Source organism: Oreochromis niloticus, linkage group LG15 (genome assembly GCF_001858045.2).
Source record: "Oreochromis niloticus isolate F11D_XX linkage group LG15, O_niloticus_UMD_NMBU, whole genome shotgun sequence".
NCBI classification, from domain to species: domain Eukaryota; kingdom Metazoa; phylum Chordata; class Actinopteri; order Cichliformes; family Cichlidae; genus Oreochromis; species Oreochromis niloticus.
Window position 1 is genome coordinate 6,253,122 of NC_031980.2, and position 24,643 is coordinate 6,277,764.

At 40.2% G+C, this 24,643-nt stretch overlaps 1 protein-coding gene across 2 annotated transcripts; it reads right to left on the reverse strand.

Annotated features, from left to right (window-relative positions):
- Nucleotides 1–4,688: 4,688 nt before the first annotated feature.
- On the reverse strand, nucleotides 4,689–18,333 carry LOC106097905 (C-C motif chemokine 3). Of its 2 annotated transcripts, XM_019345455.2 has the most exons (3): nucleotides 17,196–18,137; nucleotides 5,085–5,196; nucleotides 4,689–4,972 (listed from the first exon to the last, which is right to left on the reverse strand). In XM_019345455.2, the coding sequence occupies exons 1-3, from the start codon at nucleotides 17,404–17,406 to the stop codon at nucleotides 4,852–4,854; spliced, it is 444 nt and encodes a 147-aa protein (XP_019201000.1). In that variant the 5' UTR covers nucleotides 17,407–18,137; the 3' UTR covers nucleotides 4,689–4,851. The 2 variants fall into 2 exon arrangements, with proteins under 2 accessions (XP_019201000.1, XP_025755039.1); XM_025899254.1 differs by lacking the exons at nucleotides 4,689–4,972; nucleotides 5,085–5,196 and adding an exon at nucleotides 15,844–16,410 and having other exon boundaries at nucleotides 17,196–18,333.
- Nucleotides 18,334–24,643: the final 6,310 nt, after the last annotated feature.

Below are 24,643 nucleotides of genomic sequence, written 5' to 3' on the forward strand. Positions count from 1 at the left end.
CTCCAGACGGTTGTGTTGGAAATCCCAGCAAATACTCACCAGTCCATCTGGCACCAACAACAATGCCACATCAAATAAATCACCGTTCTTCCCCATTCTTATGTTCAGTTTAAATTCTAGCAGGTCACCATGACCATGTCTGCGTGCCTAAATGCATTGAATTGCTGGTATGTGAGTGGCTGATTAGATATTTACATTAACAAGCAGTTGTGGTATCTAATAAAGCAGTCAGTGACTTACACACACACTACTGATGTAGTTTGGTTTGTTATCTTTCTTTAATTATAACGATAAATTAGCCTCCTTACAGTTGTCTTGTTTTTTACATCACACAGCTGCATGACTCCTGTCATAGTTGAGATTGGGGAAAAACAAAACAAAACAGGGAGATGGTGAAAGCCGGTCACGGGTCATTAATCGCTACAGGACTCGTGGTCATGTTGGCCTGTCGCTAGCTAAATCATAACACTGCATCAGCCACACAAAAACTGTTTTTGAACATTTACATTCCCATTAGTATATTGCATTCAAAATGTAAAGTAGTTTGCAGTAAATAGCATTTTCCTCGCAACCAAAAGGACATTATTTTACAAGTGCTCTTTATTTTTATAGCTAAAGTAGGTGTTCAGTAGCCATCTTAAAATGCCATTGTGCTTTTAAAAGTTACACCAAGAGCTCAGAAAGAAATGTAGCTGTTTGAGAAGTGATAAATGACCAACCTCAGACGGGTGATTTACAGTCTAATTTCCCTGCTGAGCACGTTAATAACCTTCTAATTGAGGGTGTCTGCAAGTAATACTTAACAGTGTGTGTATTAAATCTGTTCTGGAGGATGTCAGTTGTTTCTTTGTTTGCTATCACTGGTCTCTTTTTTTTTTCATTTTCATGTACCTGCAGCACACCCTGGTGGGTGGGTGGGTGTGTGGGGTGGGGGGTGGGGGGTGCATAGGCTTGCCACATGCAGTCACACCTTTGTCATGAACAAATACTGCTTGCACATTCAGCTGTGTGGACCTTGACTTCTTTGTATATCCTGTCTGTTTTTGCTGCACACACACACACACACACACACACACACACACACACACACACACAGTTTTGTTCTCTCAGGGCTTAATTTATGTTGATCCCATCTGTCAGGAAAAGCTGACATGACACACCAGCTATTTATGCACGCCTCTGTCTTCATGTGTGTTCCATGCATGTGTGTGTGCTGCTGCCGCTGATGGTATCCCATTGTGTTCCTCACCTCGGACCGGATCACCACGGTGACTGTACCATTCACACACTCTTTTCTCCCACCTTTCATCTCCATCCTTCGGCTGACTCGCTGGCTTTTATGTCTCCATGTTTTCCTTCTGTTTGCGCCTCTTAGTCGCCCATAACGCCGCACGAATTCCCCATTCAAGTGTATCACAGTGGATTGAGTTTTCACTCAGCTTTTAATAAACAAACATTTTTTTATTGTTTGGATAAAACAGCAGGAACGTGCTGCAAAGATAGGCACACTGTGTTCAGCCCAAGGTTACCATTTTATGACTCTCATACCTCAGTGCGAGTTAGACTGCACTATTTTGTGCAAAGAAGGTCGGGAAACATTCTGATGAAGTCTTGGAGACAAAATAGCAAGTGACCTTTGACCTCAAACAACATGTCATTCAACAAAAAACACACAGATTACATATAAAATGTGGACATCAGTGACATCACCCATTGGTGACTGGGCGGGGGGAAGGGGAGGGATAGCACAGGGACACTGGGCACTCAGGTAGACCTGCAGTAAAACATATCCTTCTTGATTCATGGTTTATTTCAAACTAAATGGAGCCATAATTTACAAAACGAACATGTGTTTTATTTAGGAACTTGAAACTAGCAGCTATGACCGTAAACACATCTGGAAAGCATTTACTGGGGTAACAAATCAAGTGAACAGCAGGCTCATTTTACCATGAACACTGAGGAGTCGCCTCCTGCTGGCCTTCAGAAATAATGCAGGTTTAAGACACTTCACAAGTGTCTCACTCAGCGCAAACTCAAACCTTCTTGAAGTTATAACTTTAAATACTTTATTTTAGTGTTCACAGATACACTGTTGTAATGATTGATTGGTTGTTTGAGTTATTGCTGCTTTCCTATCAGCTGGAGTCCGGCGACTTTCCTCTGCTGCTCACTGGTTAGTTTTTGGATTATTATCCATAAATCATAGAAATGGTTGTGTGGGAAATCCCAGTAGATCAGAAGCTTCTGAAATACACCAGCTGAGCAACAGCAATGTTGCATTCAAAGTTTACTTAAATCACCTTTCTTCCCTATTCTGAATTTCAGCAAGTTGCCTTGATCATGTCTACATGCCTAAATGCATTGACATTCTGCCATGTGACTGGCTGATTGCAAAACCAATTGGAACAGTTGGGACACTGAAATGCAAGTGAAAACAGAATATAATATTAGTCATATTAAGTCATATTAAAAACAAACAGTGGGAGGAGCATTATTTAACTACGTAGGGCAACTGGAAACAGGTCAGTAACACGACTGGGTATAAAAAGAGCATCTTAGAGAGGCAGAGTTTCTGAGAAGTAAAGATGGGATGAAATTCACCAATCTTCAAAAAACTGTCTAAACTTTTTAAATTTTTCTCAAGATAAAATTGCAAAGAATAAATATCTTCAAAGATTTGGAGGATCTGGTGAAATCTCCGTGTGCAAAGGACAAGATCAAAAATCAATAGTGGATGGCCGTGAACTTCATGTGGCACTGCATTAAACACAGACATGATTCTGTCATGGAAATCAGTGCATAGGCTCACTGTCTGTGAACACAGTTCACTGTGCCATCCACAAGTGGAGGTTATTTATCTGAATTTCAGGAGCGAGACCACACCTCGTACACTCCTCTTCCAGTTCTCTGTCTATATATGCTTCCTGCACTACAACCCATCCTTCTCATTTTCATCCCCCAGGCACACCTCCTCCTTTTAATGCATTCCCTTCTCATTAGTACAAGGGGAGCCACCTGCCAGTCCCACTGATGTTACAGGTTGTTGTGGAAAGAAGGGGATGCTTCACAGACATGATCCAGGCCCAACTTTTTGACATGTGTTGTTGCCATCAAGCTACAAAATGAACCACTTTCTCAGTTTATAATAATATGATTATAATTATTATCCATCCATTCATTCTCTGCCGCTTATCCTTTTCAGGGTTTTGATTTAAACTTTAGAGAGCCTCCAAAGTTTTTTGCAATTGGAGGTTATACATTTGCAGTTTGGGCTAACGAACAGGTACATAATTCAAGTGCGCCATACAGATAGATATCAGACATTTTTCTTTGCTGTAACTTTGCATTTTCCTAATGTCTGGTACTTTAACTCTAATTTCACTTATGTAAAATTCGCCACTGGTGATTGCAGAACTTGAGGCTGTCTGCTTCTTGCCCTACTTTCTACAGGTAGGTCAAGCTGACAGACCTGCTTCATGCAAATTTGATAGAGCATCTCCATAACTCCCTCCTTGGCCCCTTGAATGAAGATTTTATTACCATGACAAAAGCCATGTGAGGCGTGGTTTAAATATAGCACTGATTAACAAAGCTGTTCAGCCATTTATCCCCTAATACGCTGAGCTCTTGTGCTGCCGATTCATTAGTTTGGTGTTTTGAAAACCATCAACGCAATTGCAAAGAAGGGGCACTCGAGCTGGCCCGCGTCCCTTCTGTTTTTCTCTTATTAATATGTAAAATTATTCAGCAGGGTCCTTCAAAATCTAATCACGCCATCTCTCCTGACGGGTCACCTGTGGCGTCAATAAGGCACGCGTCGTGAGCTTTTATGGAGCAATCAGATTGTACGCTCCGAAGACTGCGCGCACTCATGTGAAGAAACATTAGGGCATGAAAATAACAATCTGGGTCTGAAACTATTTAAGGAAAATCTGGCCGGTGATGTCACTGCGCTGATGTCATCTGAGGCATCATTCTGGGGCAAAGGGAGAATTTCAGGTCATCTTGTTTTGAAAAATTACAGAGATTTGACAGAAAAGTGAGACCGTTTTGCTTTAGTTTGTTAGTTAGCTGCCCAGTGTTGTTGTTGTTGTTGTTGTTTAAATATCTACTTATTGAATCGTGTTTCATTTCAGTGTTGATTAACGATAAGAACCTCTGCAGAAGCTTTTAGCTGACGCAGTACTCATAACCCAGAAGAGATTAAACAACTCTTTGTTTGCCACAGTTCATTTAGAGCAGGAGAAATTCAGTAGCGGAGGGAGTTATGAAAGGTTTTTAGCCTTGCCAGAGAAATAAAATAGTGAATAGAGCGACATCTGCTGGCCACAGAGATACATCACAGCCAGAAATAATATCTTATTTACACAGGGTTAAAAGAAAGTTTCTAAAACATAACAATGACAATAATAATCCTGAAGTAATCTAATCTAATCTGATTGACTATTTTTTTGCTGTGTGCATTTAGTTTTATTCTTTGTGGTTCTTTTTTCTTTTCTTTTCCTTTTTAAAATTTCCTGTGGCTTCATCAACCAGAAACCACATCACACTTTGATGCTTCGCTTTTACTGGAGGTAATGCAGTGTGTATTAACCCAGTGAATGCAGGATTTCATTCTTTTAGATCAAACTTTGGATTGCACAGTAAAAGCAAACAAAAACAAGCTGAAAAATAACTTTCATTTTATTTTTTTATTTTGCATTTTCAGTATATGTTTTGCTCTACAATAGCTTATACACAGACAAAGAAAAGAAAATCAATCTGAAGATTTGACGGTTTGAAAATAGATTCATACACCAAGAGATCTGCTTGGTTATACTGTTATTAAAATGTTCATTGCACACTCGGTTATTCTGATCCTTCGTGCCCAGGGGTGGTGGCATTCTTCGGTTGGAATGATTCAAGGATCTTCTTTACCCACTGCATGGTTGGATCAGCACAGACTTGTCTACCAGTCACCGTCTTTAAGCTAAAACAGAGACAAAAATTAATTATACTGACAACTTGTATATTTTTAAATATATCTGTAAGCATACTAGATATATACTAGTCTTCTTATTTTGAACGCTGGAGTCACTTACAGCACGCCTTCCATTGCACACCGCTTGTCTGTGTATTCAATGCTCGCCACTCTGTTGGCCGGCAGACGTCTGTGGAGGAACTGAAAGCAGCATTTGTCTGGACCGAAGGTGTCTGAAAACATTATAGAGATATAAAGAACTATTAAAAGAAATCCAAGTGGAAAATTACGTCACTATATCACCGTAAAATTGTCTTTTACAGTTGGCTGTTTTGTGTCTGTGAACTTTTCAAAATAAATCACAGGACTTTGACTGTTGCAGTAATGTTGTGTTAAAAGGCCTCAGTTCAGTTTGTCTGTATTTTGATGAATAATGATGTCTTTCATTTTAGCTTTTGCTCATCTAAGACTTCTTTTTTAAATCGTGCTCCTTTTTTGGCCTTTCAGCAAACACGATCACGCTTAATTAAAAAGTTCAGACGACCAAATTTTGACTTTTGAAAGACAGAAAAAGAGGAGCAATTTGCCCTTTACGAGAAAAATAAGTAGCATGCAGTCAGCTTACTGTCAGACGTAATGAGAGACGACAAAAGAACGATGCAGGCCATCAGAATGACGCGGTTCTTCATCATCATCTTCTTCTTCTTCGTTGTTGTTGTCCTGCTTGTTTCTGTTTGTCTCTTCGGCCTGCTTGCTCGCCTGCACAGCTGGGTGTCTGTCTTCTTTCACACAGCTCCTCTCCCTTTTATTAAGCTGATATCATATGCATGTGTGCGCGTGTGCACATACGTGCATGCGTCTCTGTGCAGAACATGTACAAGGTAGCAGAACAAGTTCCATTACAAAAATATATGAGCTGCAACTCCCCAACATGCAAACAAAGTGCGGTTCTGTGGTCAGCAGGGGAAAGAAGAATCGGAGGAGGAGGGCAAATGATGCTACGGTTGAAACCCGTTTCTCTGAAATTGAAAACACATCTTCTCTACCTGAGTCACCTAATGTTGCCGTATGTGTGAGCGTATCTGTACTTGAGCATATGCATAATGCTAAGAGTTGGGCAGCTAGTAAAAAGAGGTACAGAGAGGCAGGGCATCCTTGTCTAATGCCTCTTGACCAGTGTTGGGTAAGTTACTTTAAATTAGTAACTTAGTTACATTACTAGTTACTTCTCTAAAAAAGTAACTCAGTTACTTCAAGTTACTCGTTACTTTCAGAGTAACTAGTTACTAGGGAAAGTAACTTTGGTTTTACTCAGAATTCTCTTGTTAATGTGTTGCTTCCGTAACTGGATACCAGCCAGACTGCCAGTCTTCTAGCTTGCTTACTTGCCACAAGTGCACTGTGCCACCTACCAACAGAAAGGAAAAAATAATGTGCACATTTCCACGAGAGAAATCCCACGCCTGGACCGTCGTTGACCGCCGCCATGATTCTAGCCTGCTTTTTACATCCAACACAAAAACTGCAGTCGTGGTGCTTTTGATTGTACTCAGAACTTGGAAATTCTGCCTTCTGAATAGGAAGATGTAGGCAACACCAGACTGCAGATGAGCTGCATACAGGGCTGGACTGGGACAAAAAAATTGTCCCGGGCATTTTGACTAGAGACCGGCCCGCCATTATAGGAAAAATCATAAAGCCTTTGAATGAAAATAAACACTGTTGTGACAGTGATGTACACTGTTCTGATGGTATATATGTATCAATCTATCAATTGTTTGTTGTAAGACTCAGATAATTATTTTTTTAAAAGCGAGACATTTTAAATGAGAATAATAAAGAAAAGTATTTCCTTGTGCCCCACTTTCCCTGTTAATGCCCTACCTGACCCCCTGGCAACACTTTGCTAGATCCGCCCCTGCACAGTTACCAGCTGTCAGCTACGTAGAAAAGGATCCTGGTGTTATTTGTCTCTCAGAAAGAGTTCATAACTTCCCTTCAACTCATCCATGTCACCTAAAAGGTAAACCTGTTTGTCCATCACCTGTTCAGCTCTGATGATTCAGTAAGGACATCTCCTGGTTTCATCTGCATGTTTCCCTCTCACCAGATAACCAAACCGACATCATACCAGCAGCTTTTACAGCTGTGGCTCCAGCAAACATCAGCTGATACTAGAAATTAATATTAAATAAATTCTAACAACAGCTGATCAAGCTTAAACGTGCTGCTGTTGTTTAGCGCGACATCCGCTGGTTTCCTCTTTCTGGCGCAAAGTGGGCGATAAATAAACAAGAGAGAAAAGCCGATCAGCTGATCATTGATCAGTTTCGTGACTGAAGTAGAAACGGGAGAGAATGAGAGAAGAAGAGGCAGCTGTGCAGCTTCAGCTTTGTGTCTTTTTCATTGTAGCTGAAGTCCGGGACAAACTGTGTTCCTTTTCACCTCAGTACGAAACGCGAAATATTTTCTCTGAATACCAGACAATTCTGTTTTTTACGGGATGGTTGGCAACTCTAATAATTAACCGTATGAACAAAATAAAGTTCAACATCAGTAACATAGCACCCACCCAGCTGTATAGAAACTCCGTCATGCTAGCTAGCACGCAGTACTAAAATGTCAGCATACCGAAAATAAACTCCACCTAAACTTGGTTTATATCTGACCCAGATAGACTGCAGGTCATAACTTCTTACCTGAAGTTCAGTTCACCTGACACGCGGACCGGCGGCCGCTTCGGGTCTCTCCTCTTGCCTCCCTTTTCCTTCATCCACCTGCTGGCTTCCACCACTTGCTAATGTTATTGAATCTGTGGAAGCGCCGCGATATCCACCACACGAAGTAACGAGTAACGAGCCTATCTAAATCCCAGTAACGAGTAACGCGTTCCTGGTTTTGGCATAATAACTAGTTACCGTGCTCGTTACCACAATAATAACGTAGTTACTGTAACGCGTTACTTAATAACGCGTTAGTCCCAACACTGCTCTTGACAGATCAAATCTAGGACAAGTTCCACCAATTAGTTTCACTGAGCTATTACCATTTCTGTATAGAGTCTCAATGGTTGAAAATGAACTGGTGTTCCACAGTGTCAAAGGCTTTAAAAAAATCTTAAAATAATATTAATACATTGCCATTAAAAAGTTCAAAGTAATTTAGAATGTCTAAGCACTAGTCTTATATTGTTGGTTATGTGTCTTTTAGCCATAAAACCTGATTGTGTTTCATCTATGAGGGAACTCAGGACCATTTTGAGCCTCTTTGCTAGAATTGGAGCGAGAGTCTTATTAAGCAGTCAAATAAGGCGCCGATTATCTAAAGTAAACGGTCTTTATTGGGTTTGGGAATCAGTGTGTGTTTAGTCCCTGAGTCATAGTGGGTGGAAGACTTCCCTCATTAAGACTTTCCATGAAAACTTTATGCAAAAACAGAGCCAGCTCAGTAGCAAAAACCTTGTAAAAATCTGCAGTTAGACCATCTGTTCCTAGTGAATTTTTCTATTTGAGAAGATTGTAGCGCTCAACACCTCTTGCTGCAAGATAGGTCAATCACATAACTCCATATCATTTTGAGTTAAGGTCTTAGTAGAAATGGAGCTCAGGAAGGAGTCTGTTGAGGCCTGTGAGAAATCGGATCTGTAAAATTGTTTATAGAAGTTGGAACAAAAATGAGCTATTTCGGTATGGTCTTCAGTAATAACCCCATTGATGTTTAGCTTAACAATACTGTTAATGGTAGAGTGATGTTTTTCTAGGTTGAAGAAATAATGGGAGTTTTGTTCGCCTTTCTCAATTAATCATCATATTTGTTTCTTTCTTTCTTTATTTCTTTCTTTCTTTCTTTCTTTCTTTCTTTCTTTCAGTAAAATCCTGCTAAGCTTACACACCTCTCCAACACAGAGAGCAGACAGCGCACACACCGACCCCTGTTTTTCTACTACGTCTCTCTCTCCCTCTCCCTGGTTTCTCTCCCTGGTTTCTCTCCCTCTGCCCCTTAAATTAGCATGTGTGAAGACTCCAAAGGGGTGACACAACAGAGGGACACTGGGCACTCATATGGAAGCAACTTGTCATTAGGTAGATCTGCAGTAAAACATACCCTTCCTGATGGATGATTTATTTAAAACTAAATGGAGCCATAATTTACAAAACAATTGCTGTTGTTTAGATTTGGTGGATGTTGGTTCATGCATGATGTCTGTGAATGCAGTGTGAACATTCACCCCTCCCTTAGCTGTTAATCAGAGGAACAGCTGTGGTCCACTCTTGAGCTCTGGTCGGGCGGGGCGGTGAAGGTGAGAGTGGGTGGAATTTGAAAGTTTGGTGGAGAGAGGACACAGAAACTCAGAGACACGAACAGAGGAGTGGCGTGACGGGAGGTCAGACAGTTTCAAAGTGTGCAGCATAGCTGTTGTGGTTAGTGTGGGTTTGGGTTTAAGGTGTGCTTGGTTGGTGGTTTTGGTGTGTGAGTGAGGTAAGTAGGAGAGTTGGCCAAAGGCCTGTACAGGTCCAGTAACGGTCTTCTGCAGACTTCTTCTCATAGACCAAGGTTGGCACCGATGGAGGGCGGAAGGAGTGAGTGGAATACATGGATGGTAGTGAAGAGGAAGAGATTGGTGGTCAGGGTGAAGAGAATAAGTTGGAAAGGGGGGTAAGAGGTGAAGGGCTAGTGAAAGGAAGAAGAAAAAGAGAAGTGAGGGTAGCACAGAAGGAACTGATAGTGAAGGTAATGAAGAGGGAACAAGTCCAAGTATGAATGTTGTTGTAAGGTTTGAGGAAGAGGACGTGAAGAACATGGATCCACTTAAGCTAACAAGAGCACTTAAAGCACAAGTTGGGGAAATCAAATATGCTAAGATACTCAGAGATGGAAATTTACTGGTTGGTTGTAACACAGAAGTGCAGGTGGAAAAAGCAAGGAAACTTGTGGGGATGTGCAAAGTCAAAGTGAAGAATACTGTAAGAGTAGGGGAAAGGAGAACTAATGGAAGTAAAGGAGTTATTGTGGGAGTACCGTTAAATTTAACTATGAAAGTACTGGTGGAGAATTTAAAACTAAGGAATGTAGAAATTAAAGGAGCAAGGAGAATGACTAGAGGTCCAGAGAAAGTAAAAACAGAAACTGTGGTGGTGGAATTTGAAACAAAAGAGGTACCAAAGGAGGGCTTCTTTGGATTTAATAAGATTCAGTATGAGGAAGGTTGTACCCAAACCAATGAGGTGTTTCAATTGCCAAGAATTTGGACATATTACCAAGGTGTGTAAAAGAATGGGGAGATGTGCTCGATTTTCTTGAGATCATGATTATGAGAAGTGTGGCGTGGGAGTAAAACCAAAATGTTGTAATTGTGGAGGAAAACACAGTGTTGCTTTTTGGGGATGTGAAGTGCTGAGGCAGCAGACAGTTGTTCAAAAAACGGGTACTGCAGAAAGTGACCTATGCAGAGGTGTGTAAAATGGTGGAGCAAGAGAGACAGATTGGGAAACCCAGGTTAGAGGAGAAGTAATGGAAAGTAATGGAAAAGGTTATGGAAATGTTTGAAAGGAAAATAGAGGAAGAGAAGAAGAAGATGGTGATATTCATTGCAGGAGTAATAAATGCAACCTCAGATGTGAAGTCCAAGACGGAGAGGATTCAGATTATTGTGAAGGCAGCATGTCATAGTTTAGACATGAAGAATATCAGGTGGGAGGATATAAGAGGTGAACTAGGTAGTCAGGCAAGTCAAGAGGGATAATGTGGTCGGTAATTCTTATAACCATATTACTCTTACAGTGGAATGCAAGTAGTCTTTTGTCAAATGGTCAAGATTTTAAGCAGTTTATATACAATCAGACAAAACACCTGACACAATTTGTATTCAGGAAACATGGTTGAAGCCTTCTCTGGATTTTAGAGTGTATGGAAACATTGCTGTTAGATATGATAGGAAAGAAAGAAAATTGGGGTGGGTGTCTTACATTGATTAAGGAAGGTATTCCATATAAAATAATTTAAAGGGAAGGGGATCTGGAGTATGTAGTAATTGAGGTTTGGATAGGAGGGAAGTTAATTATGGTTATTAACTTTTACAATCCTTGTAAAAAGCTTGAGTTAAATAAAAATGGTAAATGGCCTACATTTGTATAGCGCTTTACTTAGTTCCTAAGGACCCCAAAGCGCTTTACACTACATTCAGTCATTCACCCATTCACACACTGGTGATGGCAAGTTACATTATAGCCACAGCTGCCCTGGGGCGCACTGACAGAGGCGAGGCTGCCAGACACTGGCGCCACCGGGGCTCTGACCACCACCAGTGGGCAAACATGGGGTTAGTATCTTGCCCAAGGAGGCAGCCTGGGATCAAACCACCGACCTTCTGATTAGTGCCACCTGAGCTACAGCCACCCCACCCCAATAAGCTGGAGGAAATAGGCATGAAAGGAAATATAATATGGTGTGGAGATTTTAATGCACATCATTCGCTTTTGGGGAGTGAGAAAGTAGACTATAACAGTAAAGTGTTAGAGGAATTTCTGGACAATAAAAATCTTGTATGTTTGAATGATGAGAAGAAGACAAGAATTGACATTAGTTCTGGTAAGGAATCCGTATTAGATTTAACATTTGCTTCTCGTTCTTTGGCCCCATTATGTGAGTGGCAAGTAAGGGGTAAGTCATTTGGTAGTGATCATTATCTTGTAGTCAGTAAAATAAGGATGGGTCAAGTACAGGTACCTGAAACGTTAGGAGGGAAGTGGGTGTTTGGAAAGGCAAATTGGGGGGGAATTTAATAGGTTGTGTGAGAGGAAGCTTTTATAGGTTTGAAATCATTTGAGTATTGAAAGAATGAATCAAGAAATTAGTCAAAGTATTTTAAGCTCTGCAGAGGAGGCTATTCCAAAGACATCAGGAAAGGTTAGGAAGAGATCAGTTCCATGGTGGAATGATGAATGTAAGTTGGTAGTAAGAGAAAGAAATAGAGCATTTAACTTGGTCAAACATAATTTCATAATTTTCAACATGTAATTGACTACAAAAAAGTACAGGCAAAAGTCAGAAGTACAGTAAGAAGAACAAAGAGGACATGTTGGAGAGATTTCTGTAGTACAATTGGTAGTAATGCTCAAAGGTTAATAAAGAGGTGCTAGTTGCTGTATTCTTTGATGTAGAAAAGGCATATGATATGCTTTGGGGAGAGGGTCTAATGATTAAGTAGGGAAGCAGGGATAGGAGGAAGTATGGTTAATTGGATATTAGATTTTTTATGTGACAGGAAAATTCAAGTTAAAATAGGATCGCATGTTTCAGAGCCATGTAAAACAGAACATAGAACCCCTCAGGGAAGTGTAGTAAGCCCAACGTTTTTTTCAGTTATGATCAATGATATTTTTAAAGATATATCTGATAGTCACTTTTTGCTGACGATGGAACATTATGGGTAAGGGGGAAGAATGTTGACCATCTCATTAAGAAACTTCAAGGGGGAATAGATAAAGTAGAAAAGTGGGGTGTATCATCGGGTTTTAAATTTTCTGTTGAGACAACTAAATTAATGTTTTTCACAAATAAAAAATAGGGGGAAACAAACTGTTATACTTGTATGGGAAAGAGCTAGAAAGGGTTGATTGTTTTCGTTTTTTGGGTGTAGTTTTTGATAAGAAATTAACTTGGAAAAATCACATAGACCACGTTATGGGGAAAAGTGAAAAGGTTCTTAATATTATGAAGTGTTTAGCAGGGCTGACATGGGGTGCCAAGTTTGATGCACTTTAAAGTATTTATGTCACGTTAATTCGATCAAGGTTAGATTATGGGTGTGTGGTATATGGGTCAGCGGCTAAAAGTTGCTTAAAGAAACTGGACGTTATCCAAGCTCGAGCAATGAGACTTTGCTTAGGGGCAGTTAAAACAACGGCAATATGTGCTCTACTAGTGGAATCAAGAGAAATGCTACTATATATTAGAAGGCAACAGCTGATGGTCAACTATTGGATAAATTTGAAAGGTCATGATAAAAACTGTCCTGTTAAGAAAGTGTTAGAGAATTGTTGGGAAAGAGGAAAGGATTTTAAAATTAGTTTTGGGTGGGTTGGGGATGATAGAGGGAGAGCATTTTAAGTATATGACAAAGCCTTCGGTTGTGGCCTTTACGGCCCACATGAAGATGGAAATACATTAAAGTATTAATGGATACTAAGAAGAGGAAATTTACAACGGATATTTGTCAAGAATTCTATAATGGATTAGAGAGCAAGTACAGTGACTATTTACAGGTGTATACAGATGGGTCGAAAGATCCAAAAACTGAAGCAACTAGTGTGGCAGTGGTAATTCGAGAGTTAAGTATCAAGATTGCAAAAAGAACATAAAATCTTGTGAATACATATGTAGTTGAGTTATATGCCATACTGTTGACTTTAGGATGAATGGAAGACAGCAGTATTTCAAAAGTAATAATATGTAGTGACTCATTGTCAGCATTATTAAGCATTGAAAAAGGAAATACAAGTAACCATCAGAAAGTTTTGTATGACGTTCTTCTTGCTCATCATAGATTGTCTGAAAAAAATAAAAATATAGCAATAATGTGGACTCCGGCTCATATAGGTATTGTGGGTAATGAAAGAGCACATAGGTTGGCTAAAGCTGTTAAAAAAGTAGATATTGCTGTGCAGATACCATTGTCAAAATCTGAAGGGAAAAGCATAGTTTGGATAGAATGTAAGAATTTCTGGAAAATGGCATGGGATAATGAAGTAAAGGGAGACATTTATATAGGGTACAAAACACAATAGAATTTAAGAGCCATAGTGGATTAAATAGGCAGGAGGAGATAATTATAAGTAGAATACGAACAGGTCATTGTTTTCTGAATGGTACTCTTTTTTTAGGATTGGGAAACATCCGACTGGGTTATGTAATTGGTGTAATGCTATTGAGATGGTTGAACATGTGCTTATTAGTATCAGGAAGTAAGTCAAAGGAGAGTGTTGAGGGTAGAAATGGGTGGTGTAATGGAACTTATGTTTGAAAAGGTGGTTAATCAGTTAAGTTATGATGAACGGAAAGGAGTTGTTTTTCGTTTTTTGAGAAATACTGGTCTCATCAAGAGGATCTAAGGATTTGGAAGTGAAGTGAGAGTAAAAGCCAGGAGATAGCAATAGTGCAACATCTTTGGATGAAAGCTGCCGTTAAAAATGACAGGAGAAGACTCTTCAGCTTTGGCAACTTGCACTCATTCCTGTTGAAGGTGGCAAAGATCAAAGTATTGAGTATTGAAGACCAGATTTATTTCCCCTGGCAATTACTTACTCTGTATAACTGTTACAGTAGTGATGGCCAAATGAAGTTTTCTGGAGCACTGAAGCTTGAATTGAAAAACGGTTCATTACTCGAAGCTTATTTAATACAGTCCTCTGTGGTTACATCTGGTAGCTAAAAATATGAAGAGCAGCTTGAATCTAAAAAATAAAACGAACTGCTTCATTATGATTGCGTACTCTACAGAGTGGAATTCTGTTTGATATTGGGCCACCGTTGTGTTGCTTTGAACATGTATTTTTTGGGGTGAAAAAATTGTTGTTTATTTATTTAGTAAATAATTTTGATAAATAAACTTTCCTTGTTTAAACATGCACCATGGTGTGGTCTTTCTTTACTTGTGACGTCTTGATGCTGATAAATACAATAATTTATAAATACATATAATATACATATAATAATGTACAACACATTATGGAGTATCCTTCTGCTGTGAGGTCCTGCCTCCATGTACTTGTGCAGTTAATCACTGGACAGCTGAACAGCTATGTTTATAAATAATATTATATTAGGCCAATTTTCTTATACATATTTTTGACCTGGGGGTAAAATTGATTGTGAACTGGAAAGGGAAAATGCTTATGTACTTGTAAATTAAAAACATGATGGATTTAAGGTAACGCTTTTTCATTTTTATTTAAAAAGAGAATTTGTTCCTCTGTGCAATGGCCGAGTCTGTTTGTTTTCTTGGAGATGTTTCCCCTGCTTTAAAGAAAATCCTCTCACATGGAACAGAAGAGGCTGGAGTGCACAGAAACTGGTGGAGAAGCAGGAATAAGCAAATTAAATGACTGCACATTTTGTAGAATAAGATTAAGATTATTTTAAAAATAAAACATATTTGTTTATTACATTAAATGTAAAGAGTCAAATGGAAGTCTTTCTAAAGTTATTTAATTATATTTATATTATGAAAAGCAGATTTTTGACATTTTAAGTTTTCCACGTTTTCAGAAAAAATAAACACGCACAAAACAAAAACAAACAACAAGAACACAAAGCTGGCAAACAACCAAAACTGACCAAAATCAACTCAAAATACTCCCACACTACAGAACCTCCTCTCTTCCTCGCTGGTTCCATATCTCTTAATAGAATGATCAGTGGTTTGCTATCTCTCACCATCAAAACACTCCACAAATCCCGCGAATTATTCACTTCCTTATAAACCGCTGAATCAGTTACGTTCTAAATGAAGCTTCGGAGGTCACTGATCACGTGACTCTGGCCAACCGAATCAAGCCTCGACACAGTGCTTCTGAAGCAGTGTGTTGATTTTTTTTGACATAGGCACCGGAGTGTCAGCTTCAGACGCAAAGCTGGAGTTATTCTGTGTCTTTACGCTGCGCAGCTGCCTTCCCCCCCTCTCCTGTTGCTACTTCAATCATGAAACTGATCAATGATCAGCTGATTGGCTTTTCTGTCGCAAGTCCCGTCTCTCTTGTTTGTTTATATCCACATTGCGCCAGAAAGAGAAAACTAGTGGTTGAACAACAACAGCACCTTTAAGTTTGATCATCTGCTGTTAGAATTTATTTTATATTACTTTCTAATAGCAGCTGATGTTTGCTGGAGCCACAGCATGACATGGAGTTTATGTGGTGAGAGGGAAACATGAAGATGAAGCCAGGAGATGTCCTTAAGGTGCGTTCACACCGAACGCGATAGGTGCGACCAAAAAGCGCCAGACGCCCCTAGCTGGTCGCGTGAACATTTGCACCTCGACGTGCGACTAACGCGAATTGGTCGCGCTTCAAAATATGCAATTTTCACGCACGTGAAGCGGAAATGTGGGAGGAAGTAGTGCCAGACGGTATGTTTGCAAGATGGCAGCTGTCGATCTAGCGTTTGAAGGGAGAGTCTCCCTTCTCTATTTGCTGTGGAGAGCAGAGCAGCGGCGTAAAGGACGTCCTCGCCATACCTTGGTCCATCAGGTCCTCCACAAGCGTGAGCAGTTTGGTGAGTTTCACCACTTGCTCCAGGAGCTGTGCCTGGATGACGGCCGCTTTCAGCGGTACCACCGTCTTTCCCTTGCCCAGTTTGAGGAGCTGCTGTCCCGCGTTGGTCCAAGCATCGCCTGCCTAGACACCAACTACAGGCGCTCAATCCCACCTGCAGAGCGCCTGTCTGTCTGCCTGCGGTTAGTAAAAGTGTTGAATACTGTAGGCCTTTATTGATACCTGTGCTAATATATGCTCATTTGAAGTCCCAGTGACTTCCCCACAACAGCTCTTGTAAGAGCCACCCACAAACCTCTAAAGAGCGTTCTATCTTTTTTAAATTTTCTTAATAAATGGTGCTTGCCTCCAAAATAAACTAACCTCTCTTTATTCTCTTAAATAATTGGTCTTCACTATGTTCCTATATAGTAGTATATTTTTTCATTAGTATAAAATGAAATAAATTTCAAGTTGTGCCAATATTTGCTGTGTAGTAGAACTGAGACATTAGTCATTGCAAAAATGTATTTGAAATAATATTAAAATTCTTGGTAGAGAAAGCAGCTAGTGTCATAAAGCTCCGGGTGGTTGGCTACTGTGTTGATGAGCCTTTCCTCCATATTGAATGAAGAATAAATGGCTTTGGCTGGACCTGCCCTTTGAAGTAGGTCAGAGCATCACGTCACCAGGCTCCTGATTGGTTGTCTCATTCTTAACACTTTTCTCACACATTTATGAAAGAACCCAGGAAAATACAAGGAGGGAGACTATTTTTTTCACTCCTCTGAGTTTTCTGATCTAATTCATATAGTATTTCTTCTTCTCTTTTTTTTTCTTTTTTTTTTTGCCTTTACATTTGTACACCTCGTCTTGTGAGTTTGCTGACTGTTTGCACCTGAGCCCCAAACCAAACCAAAAACCAGGTGAAATTAGAGGGAATTAGAAAAGAAAAGAAGAAGAAAGTGTGATTTTTATCTTACCAAGTCCAGGTATGAAGGTATTCAGAAAGAGACAGATGACCGCCAAAGGGAAAGGCATTGTGGGAATTGCAGCTCTCAGGGGGCCTTTCTTCTCCCTGACCTCCACCACCACTCCTCCACCTGCTGTAGGGCCCCCGGACATGGCTTTAGCCCCCAGATTATCATCTGTTTTGACACGCCCCTGCTCCGTTCCTCCGTCTTTCTGTGCCATCTCTCTTTTCTCTTTTGATTAAAAGCAGCTTCAGGTAAGCAGGTGAGATTTGTTTCCCCTGGATTATGATTTAGATGAGGGCAAAATAAATGTGAAAAATAGTTGTATCCACAGAGGATTAGCTAAATATTCATCAGTTCATGTCATCAGCTGGCTCTCCACTCACAGTTATGACACATTCACTGGCAAATAAACAGGAGCATCAACAAGCTAGAAATGTGAATTTGTGGCAAAAACGGTTAAACTCTTTATAGAAAAGCAATGCATATTTAATTTTATTTGAGATGAGATATATTTTTAAAGTCAGCTTAACAAATGTTCACACATATCCACGTCTCAGGAGAGCAATTGTCTTCAGGAACATATGTGGGAGATGCACAGATTCGTCTGAAAAAGTCACTTTAAATCAGGGAAAAAAAGTCTCAAACAAAGCAGAAGTTTCAAAATCCTGTAACTGTGAGTCCTTAAAAAGCACTGTGTCCACCATCAGCAGTCAGTGACATCGTCTGTTTGTTTCCATACATGTCCAGCATGTCCTTAAGGAAGCCTCCTTAAAATACTTTCAACATCTTCAGTAAAATCCTCAAACTATGTGCTGCAAGTTCTTATTTTCTTTCTTTCTTTCTTTTTCTTTCTTTCTTCAGTAAAATCCAGCTAATCCTACACACCTCTCCGAGACAGAGAGCAGACAGCGCACACACCGACCCCCGTTTTTCTACTACGTCTCTCTCTCCCTCTCCCTGTTTTCTCTCCCTCTGCCCCCCTCCATTTAAAGGAACAGTGCCATCATTTGCTGCCTCTGAATGAAGCCGATCCATAAAGCTAATGCAAAAATTACTCACTGTTGCTTAAATTAGCATGCATGATGACCCTAAAGAAGACCTTTGCACGATTTTCCTGCAGCGTAATTCCAATCCAACTGATTACAGCCCAGTGCTTTTTGTTTACATTTATTTAATGTGTTCACACATCTCCACGAGCGCTTTTTCCGAGCGTGAGATAATGGTTGAGAGAAGAGACACATTTACAAATGTCCCCAGTCTGTAATATAGATAATTACAACTGATGGATTGTGTAATGATTGTGTAATTGCAGCGCTCATTTTCAAAGCTATCTGCTGTTCTTTCCTGTGAATACACAGCTAGGTTTACAGCAGGTTTACAAAACCGAGGAAGAAAGGAGAAGGACGGGAAGCTGAGACAAAGCAGATGAGGGATGAAAAAAAGAAGAAAACTCAAGGGCAGGGAGGTTGAGGTGAGAGGAAACAGTGGAGAGCGAGATCAGACGAAGAGACAATCACTGTCAGTATTTCAGCCATTATTCATGTAATAGCTGAAATACTGACATACCACCCCCCCACTCCTCCCCTGACTTCCACTTAATCCCCCATATCGCACTTTTCAACTTCTCTTCCTCATCTTCTTCACCACTTCTCCAGTCTGCTCGCGCAAGCTTTATTTAAACACAGTTGCAAATCTGTGAAAGCCTGAAATTAATCTCGGTCTCAGTGTTCATCTCTCCCTCTACATCTCTCTCTCTCATTTCTGTTTGGTTTCCTAGCAACCCAGGAAGCTGAAGGTAATTATACAAAAGATATTGATCTCTTCTTTGTGGTCCCTCTCTACCCCCCTCCTATTTTTCCCATCTCTCCCACTAATTTCAGTTCAATCCCTACTTTTAATTTCCTCTGAATCACGGGCGGTGCTGTAACTGCCGACTCGGTTGTAGTCTTCTCTTTTGTTTTGGTTATGCAAAGTGGCATTATTATGTGTCTGACAGTCCAGGACTCTCAGAAATCTGGACCGATGAACTCAGTCATCATTGGATTGTTGAGCCAAAGGCATGTGGTGTATGCTTATTACCATGACAACATGACAGGAAAAGTAATACAGTGTTTTAAAAAAACAAAACACATTTCACAATGTATTTACAGTGAGCCAATTGTAATCTAAAACAGTTTCCCACTGTAAAAAAAATGTACATTTGAGCTACAACAGTTTAATTCTACTGTTTGGATTCAGGTTATAATGTTATTCTGGCAGTTATACTCCAGTCTCCATAAATAGTTTGATGCAGATTTGTTTGCACATCCATGATATGAATTTCTGGTTCCACCGCATCCCAAAGGTGCTCTATTGGATTGAGATCCAATTACCAGGGAGGGCATTTGAGTGCAGTAAACTCATTCTCATGTTAAAGAAACCACTGTTGGATAATTTCAGATTTGCGACATGATGTGTTATCCTGCTGGAGGCAGCCATCAGAAGTTGTGTCCGCTGTGGTCATAAAAGGATGGACGTGGTCAGCAATACTAACCAAGTAGGCTTAGGGCAGTGCAGTAGGGCCCAAAGGTTGCCAAGAAAATGTCCTCAACCACCACCAGCCTGAACTTTGTGCTTTTATGTTGTTTAAACCAAATCCTGACACTTACCACCCAAATGTCACTGAAAGAATAATGAGTCATCAAACCAGACAATGTTTTTCCAGTTTTCTATTGTGATTCTTCTGACATCTGACATAAACAAGTCATTTTCACCCAGAGAGCTGCTGCTCATTGGATATTGTCTCTTTGTGAGGCCATCCTCTGTAAACCCTCCAGACGGTTGTGTTGGAAATCCCAGCAAATACTCACCAGTCCATCTGGCACCAACAACAATGCCACATCAAATAAATCACCGTTCTTCCCCATTCTTATGTTCAGTTTAAATTCTAGCAGGTCACCATGACCATGTCTGCGTGCCTAAATGCATTGAATTGCTGGTATGTGAGTGGCTGATTAGATATTTACATTAACAAGCAGTTGTGGTATCTAATAAAGCAGTCAGTGACTTACACACACACTACTGATGTAGTTTGGTTTGTTATCTTTCTTTAATTATAACGATAAATTAGCCTCCTTACAGTTGTCTTGTTTTTTACATCACACAGCTGCATGACTCCTGTCATAGTTGAGATTGGGGAAAAACAAAACAAAACAGGGAGATGGTGAAAGCCGGTCACGGGTCATTAATCGCTACAGGACTCGTGGTCATGTTGGCCTGTCGCTAGCTAAATCATAACACTGCATCAGCCACACAAAAACTGTTTTTGAACATTTACATTCCCATTAGTATATTGCATTCAAAATGTAAAGTAGTTTGCAGTAAATAGCATTTTCCTCGCAACCAAAAGGACATTATTTACAAGTGCTCTTTATTTTATAGCTAAAGTAGGTGTTCAGTAGCCATCTTAAAATGCCATTGTGCTTTTAAAAGTTACACCAAGAGCTCAGAAAGAAATGTAGCTGTTTGAGAAGTGATAAATGACCAACCTCAGACGGGTGATTTACAGTCTAATTTCCCTGCTGAGCACGTTAATAACCTTCTAATTGAGGGTGTCTGCAAGTAATACTTAACAGTGTGTGTATTAAATCTGTTCTGGAGGATGTCAGTTGTTTCTTTGTTTGCTATCACTGGTCTCTTTTTTTTTTTCATTTTCATGTACCTGCAGCACACCCTGGTGGGTGGGTGGGTGTGTGGGGTGGGGGTGGGGGGTGCATAGGCTTGCCACATGCAGTCACACCTTTGTCATGAACAAATACTGCTTGCACATTCAGCTGTGTGGACCTTGACTTCTTTGTATATCCTGTCTGTTTTTGCTGCACACACACACACACACACACACACACACACACACACAGAGTTTTGTTCTCTCAGGGCTTAATTTATGTTGATCCCATCTGTCAGGAAAAGCTGACATGACACACCAGCTATTTATACACGCCTCTGTCTTCATGTGTGTTCCATGCATGTGTGTGTGCTGCTGCCGCTGATGGTATCCATTGTGTTCCTCACCTCGGACCGGATCACCACGGTGACTGTACCATTCACACACTCTTTTCTCCCACCTTTCATCTCCATCCTTCGGCTGACTCGCTGGCTTTTATGTCTCCATGTTTTCCTTCTGTTTGCGCCTCTTAGTCGCCCATAACGCCGCACGAATTCCCCATTCAAGTGTATCACAGTGGATTGAGTTTTCACTCAGCTTTTAATAAACAAACATTTTTTATTGTTGGATAAAACAGCAGGAACGTGCTGCAAAGATAGGCACACTGTGTTCAGCCCAAGGTTACCATTTTATGACTCTCATACCTCAGTGCGAGTTAGACTGCACTATTTTGTGCAAAGAAGGTCGGGAAACATTCTGATGAAGTCTTGGAGACAAAATAGCAAGTGACCTTTGACCTCAACAACATGTCATTCAACAAAAAACACACAGATTACATATAAATGTGGACATCAGTGACATCACCCATTGGTGACTGGGCGGGGGGAGGGAGGGATAGCACAGGGACACTGGGCACTCAGGTAGACCTGCAGTAAAACATATCCTTCTTGATTCATGGTTTATTTCAAACTAAATGGAGCCATAATTTACAAACGAACATGTGTTTTATTTAGGAACTTGAAACTAGCAGCTATGACCGTAAACACATCTGGAAAGCATTTACTGGGGTAACAAATCAAGTGAACAGCAGGCTCATTTTACCATGAACACTGAGGAGTCGCCTCCTGCTGGCCTTCAGAAATAATGCAGGTTTAAGACACTTCACAAGTGTCTCACTCAGCGCAAACTCAAACCTTCTTGAAGTTATAACTTTAAATACTTTATTTTAGTGTTCACAGATACACTGTTGTAATGATTGATTGGTTGTTTGAGTTATTGCTGCTTTCCTATCAGCTGGAGTCCGGCGACTTTCCTCTGCTGCTCACTGGTTAGTTTTTGGATTATTATCCATAAATCATAGAAATGGTTGTGTGGGAAATCCCAGTAGATCAGAAGCTTCTGAAATACACCAGCTGAGCAACAGCAATGTTGCATTCAAAGTTTACTTAAATCACCTTTCTTCCCTATTCTGAATTTCAGCAAGTTGCCTTGATCATGTCTACATGCCTAAATGCATTGACATTCTGCCATGTGACTGGCTGATTGCAAAACCAATTGGAACAGTTGGGACACTGAAATGCAAGTGAAAACAGAATATAATATTAGTCATATTAAGTCATATTAAAAACAAACAGTGGGAGGAGCATTATTTAACTACGTAGGGCAACTGGAAACAGGTCAGTAACACGACTGGGTATAAAAAGAGCATCTTAGAGAGGCAGAGTTTCTGAGAAGTAAAGATGGGATGAAATTCACCAATCTTCAAAAAACTGTCTAAACTTTTTAAATTTTTCTCAAGATAAAATTGCAAAGAATAAATATCTTCAAAGATTTGGAGGATCTGGTGAAATCTCCGTGTGCAAAGGACAAGATCAAAAATCAATAGTGGATGGCCGTGAACTTCATGTGGCGCTGCATTAAACACAGACATGATTCTGTCATGGAAATCAGTGCATAGGCTCACTGTCTGTGAACACAGTTCACTGTGCCATCCACAAGTGGAGGTTATTTATCTGAATTTCAGGAGCGAGACCACACCTCGTACACTCCTCTTCCAGTTCTCTGTCTATATATGCTTCCTGCACTACAACCCATCCTTCTCATTTTCATCCCCCAGGCACACCTCCTCCTTTTAATGCATTCCCTTCTCATTAGTACAAGGGGAGCCACCTGCCAGTCCCACTGATGTTACAGGTTGTTGTGGAAAGAAGGGGATGCTTCACAGACATGATCCAGGCCCAACTTTTTGACATGTGTTGTTGCCATCAAGCTACAAAATGAACCACTTTCTCAGTTTATAATAATATGATTATAATTATTATCCATCCATTCATTCTCTGCCGCTTATCCTTTTCAGGGTTTTGATTTAAACTTTAGAGAGCCTCCAAATTTTTGCAATTGGAGGTTATACATTTGCAGTTTGGGCTAACGAACAGGTACATAATTCAAGTGCGCCATACAGATAAATATCAGACATTTTTCTTTGCTGTAACTTTGCATTTTCCTAATGTCTGGTACTTTAACTCTAATTTCACTTATGTAAAATTCGCCACTGGTGATTGCAGAACTTGAGGCTGTCTGCTTCTTGCCCTACTTTCTACAGGTAGGTCAAGCTGACAGACCTGCTTCATGCAAATTTGATAGAGCATCTCCATAACTCCCTCCTTGGCCCCTTGAATGAAGATTTTATTACCATGACAAAAGCCATGTGAGGCGTGGTTTAAATATAGCACTGATTAACAAAGCTGTTCAGCCATTTATCCCCTAATACGCTGAGCTCTTGTGCTGCCGATTCATTAGTTTGGTGTTTTGAAAACCATCAACGCAATTGCAAAGAAGGGGCACTCGAGCTGGCCCGCGTCCCTTCTGTTTTTCTCTTATTAATATGTAAAATTATTCAGCAGGGTCCTTCAAAATCTAATCACGCCATCTCTCCTGACGGGTCACCTGTGGCGTCAATAAGGCACGCGTCGTGAGCTTTTATGGAGCAATCAGATTGTACGCTCCGAAGACTGCGCGCACTCATGTGAAGAAACATTAGGGCATGAAAATAAAAATCTGGGTCTGAAACTATTTAAGGAAAATCTGGCCGGTGATGTCACTGCGCTGATCTGAGGCGTCATTCTGGGGCAAAGGGAGAATTTCAGGTCATCTTGTTTTGAAAAATTACAGAGATTTGACAGAAAAGTGAGACCGTTTTGCTTTAGTTTGTTAGTTAGCTGCCCAGTGTTGTTGTTGTTGTTGTTGTTTAAATATCTACTTATTGAATCGTCTTTCATTTCAGTGTTGATTAACGATAAGAACCTCTGCAGAAGCTTTTAGCTGACGCAGTACTCATAACCCAGAAGAGATTAAACAACTCTTTGTTTGCCACAGTTCATTTAGAGCAGGAGAAATTCAGTAGCGGAGGGAGTTATGAAAGGTTTTTAGCCTTGCCAGAGAAATAAAATAGTGAATAGAGCGACATCTGCTGGCCACAGAGATACATCACAGCCAGAAATAATATCTTATTTACACAGGGTTAAAAGAAAGTTTCTAAAACATAACAATGACAATAATAATCCTGAAGTAATCTAATCTAATCTGATTGACTATTTTTTGCTGTGTGCATTTAGTTTTATTCTTTGTGGTTCTTTTTTCTTTTCTTTTCCTTTTTAAAATTTCCTGTGGCTTCATCAACCAGAAACCACATCACACTTTGATGCTTCGCTTTTACTGGAGGCAATGCAGTCTGTATTAACCCAGTGAATGCAGGATTTCATTCTTTTAGATCAAACTTTGGATTGCACAGTAAAAGCAAACAAAAACAAGC

Bases quoted from the DNA above. Each gene is read 5' to 3' on its own strand.
- LOC106097905 (XM_025899254.1), bottom strand. From the start codon at position 17,406: ATGGCACAGAAAGACGGAGGAACGGAGCAGGGGCGTGTCAAAACAGAT. The intron at 16,411-17,195 runs GTAAGATAAAAA...TACTAACCGCAG, and splicing joins TACCTTCATACCTGGACTTG to GCAGACAGACAGGCGCTCTG.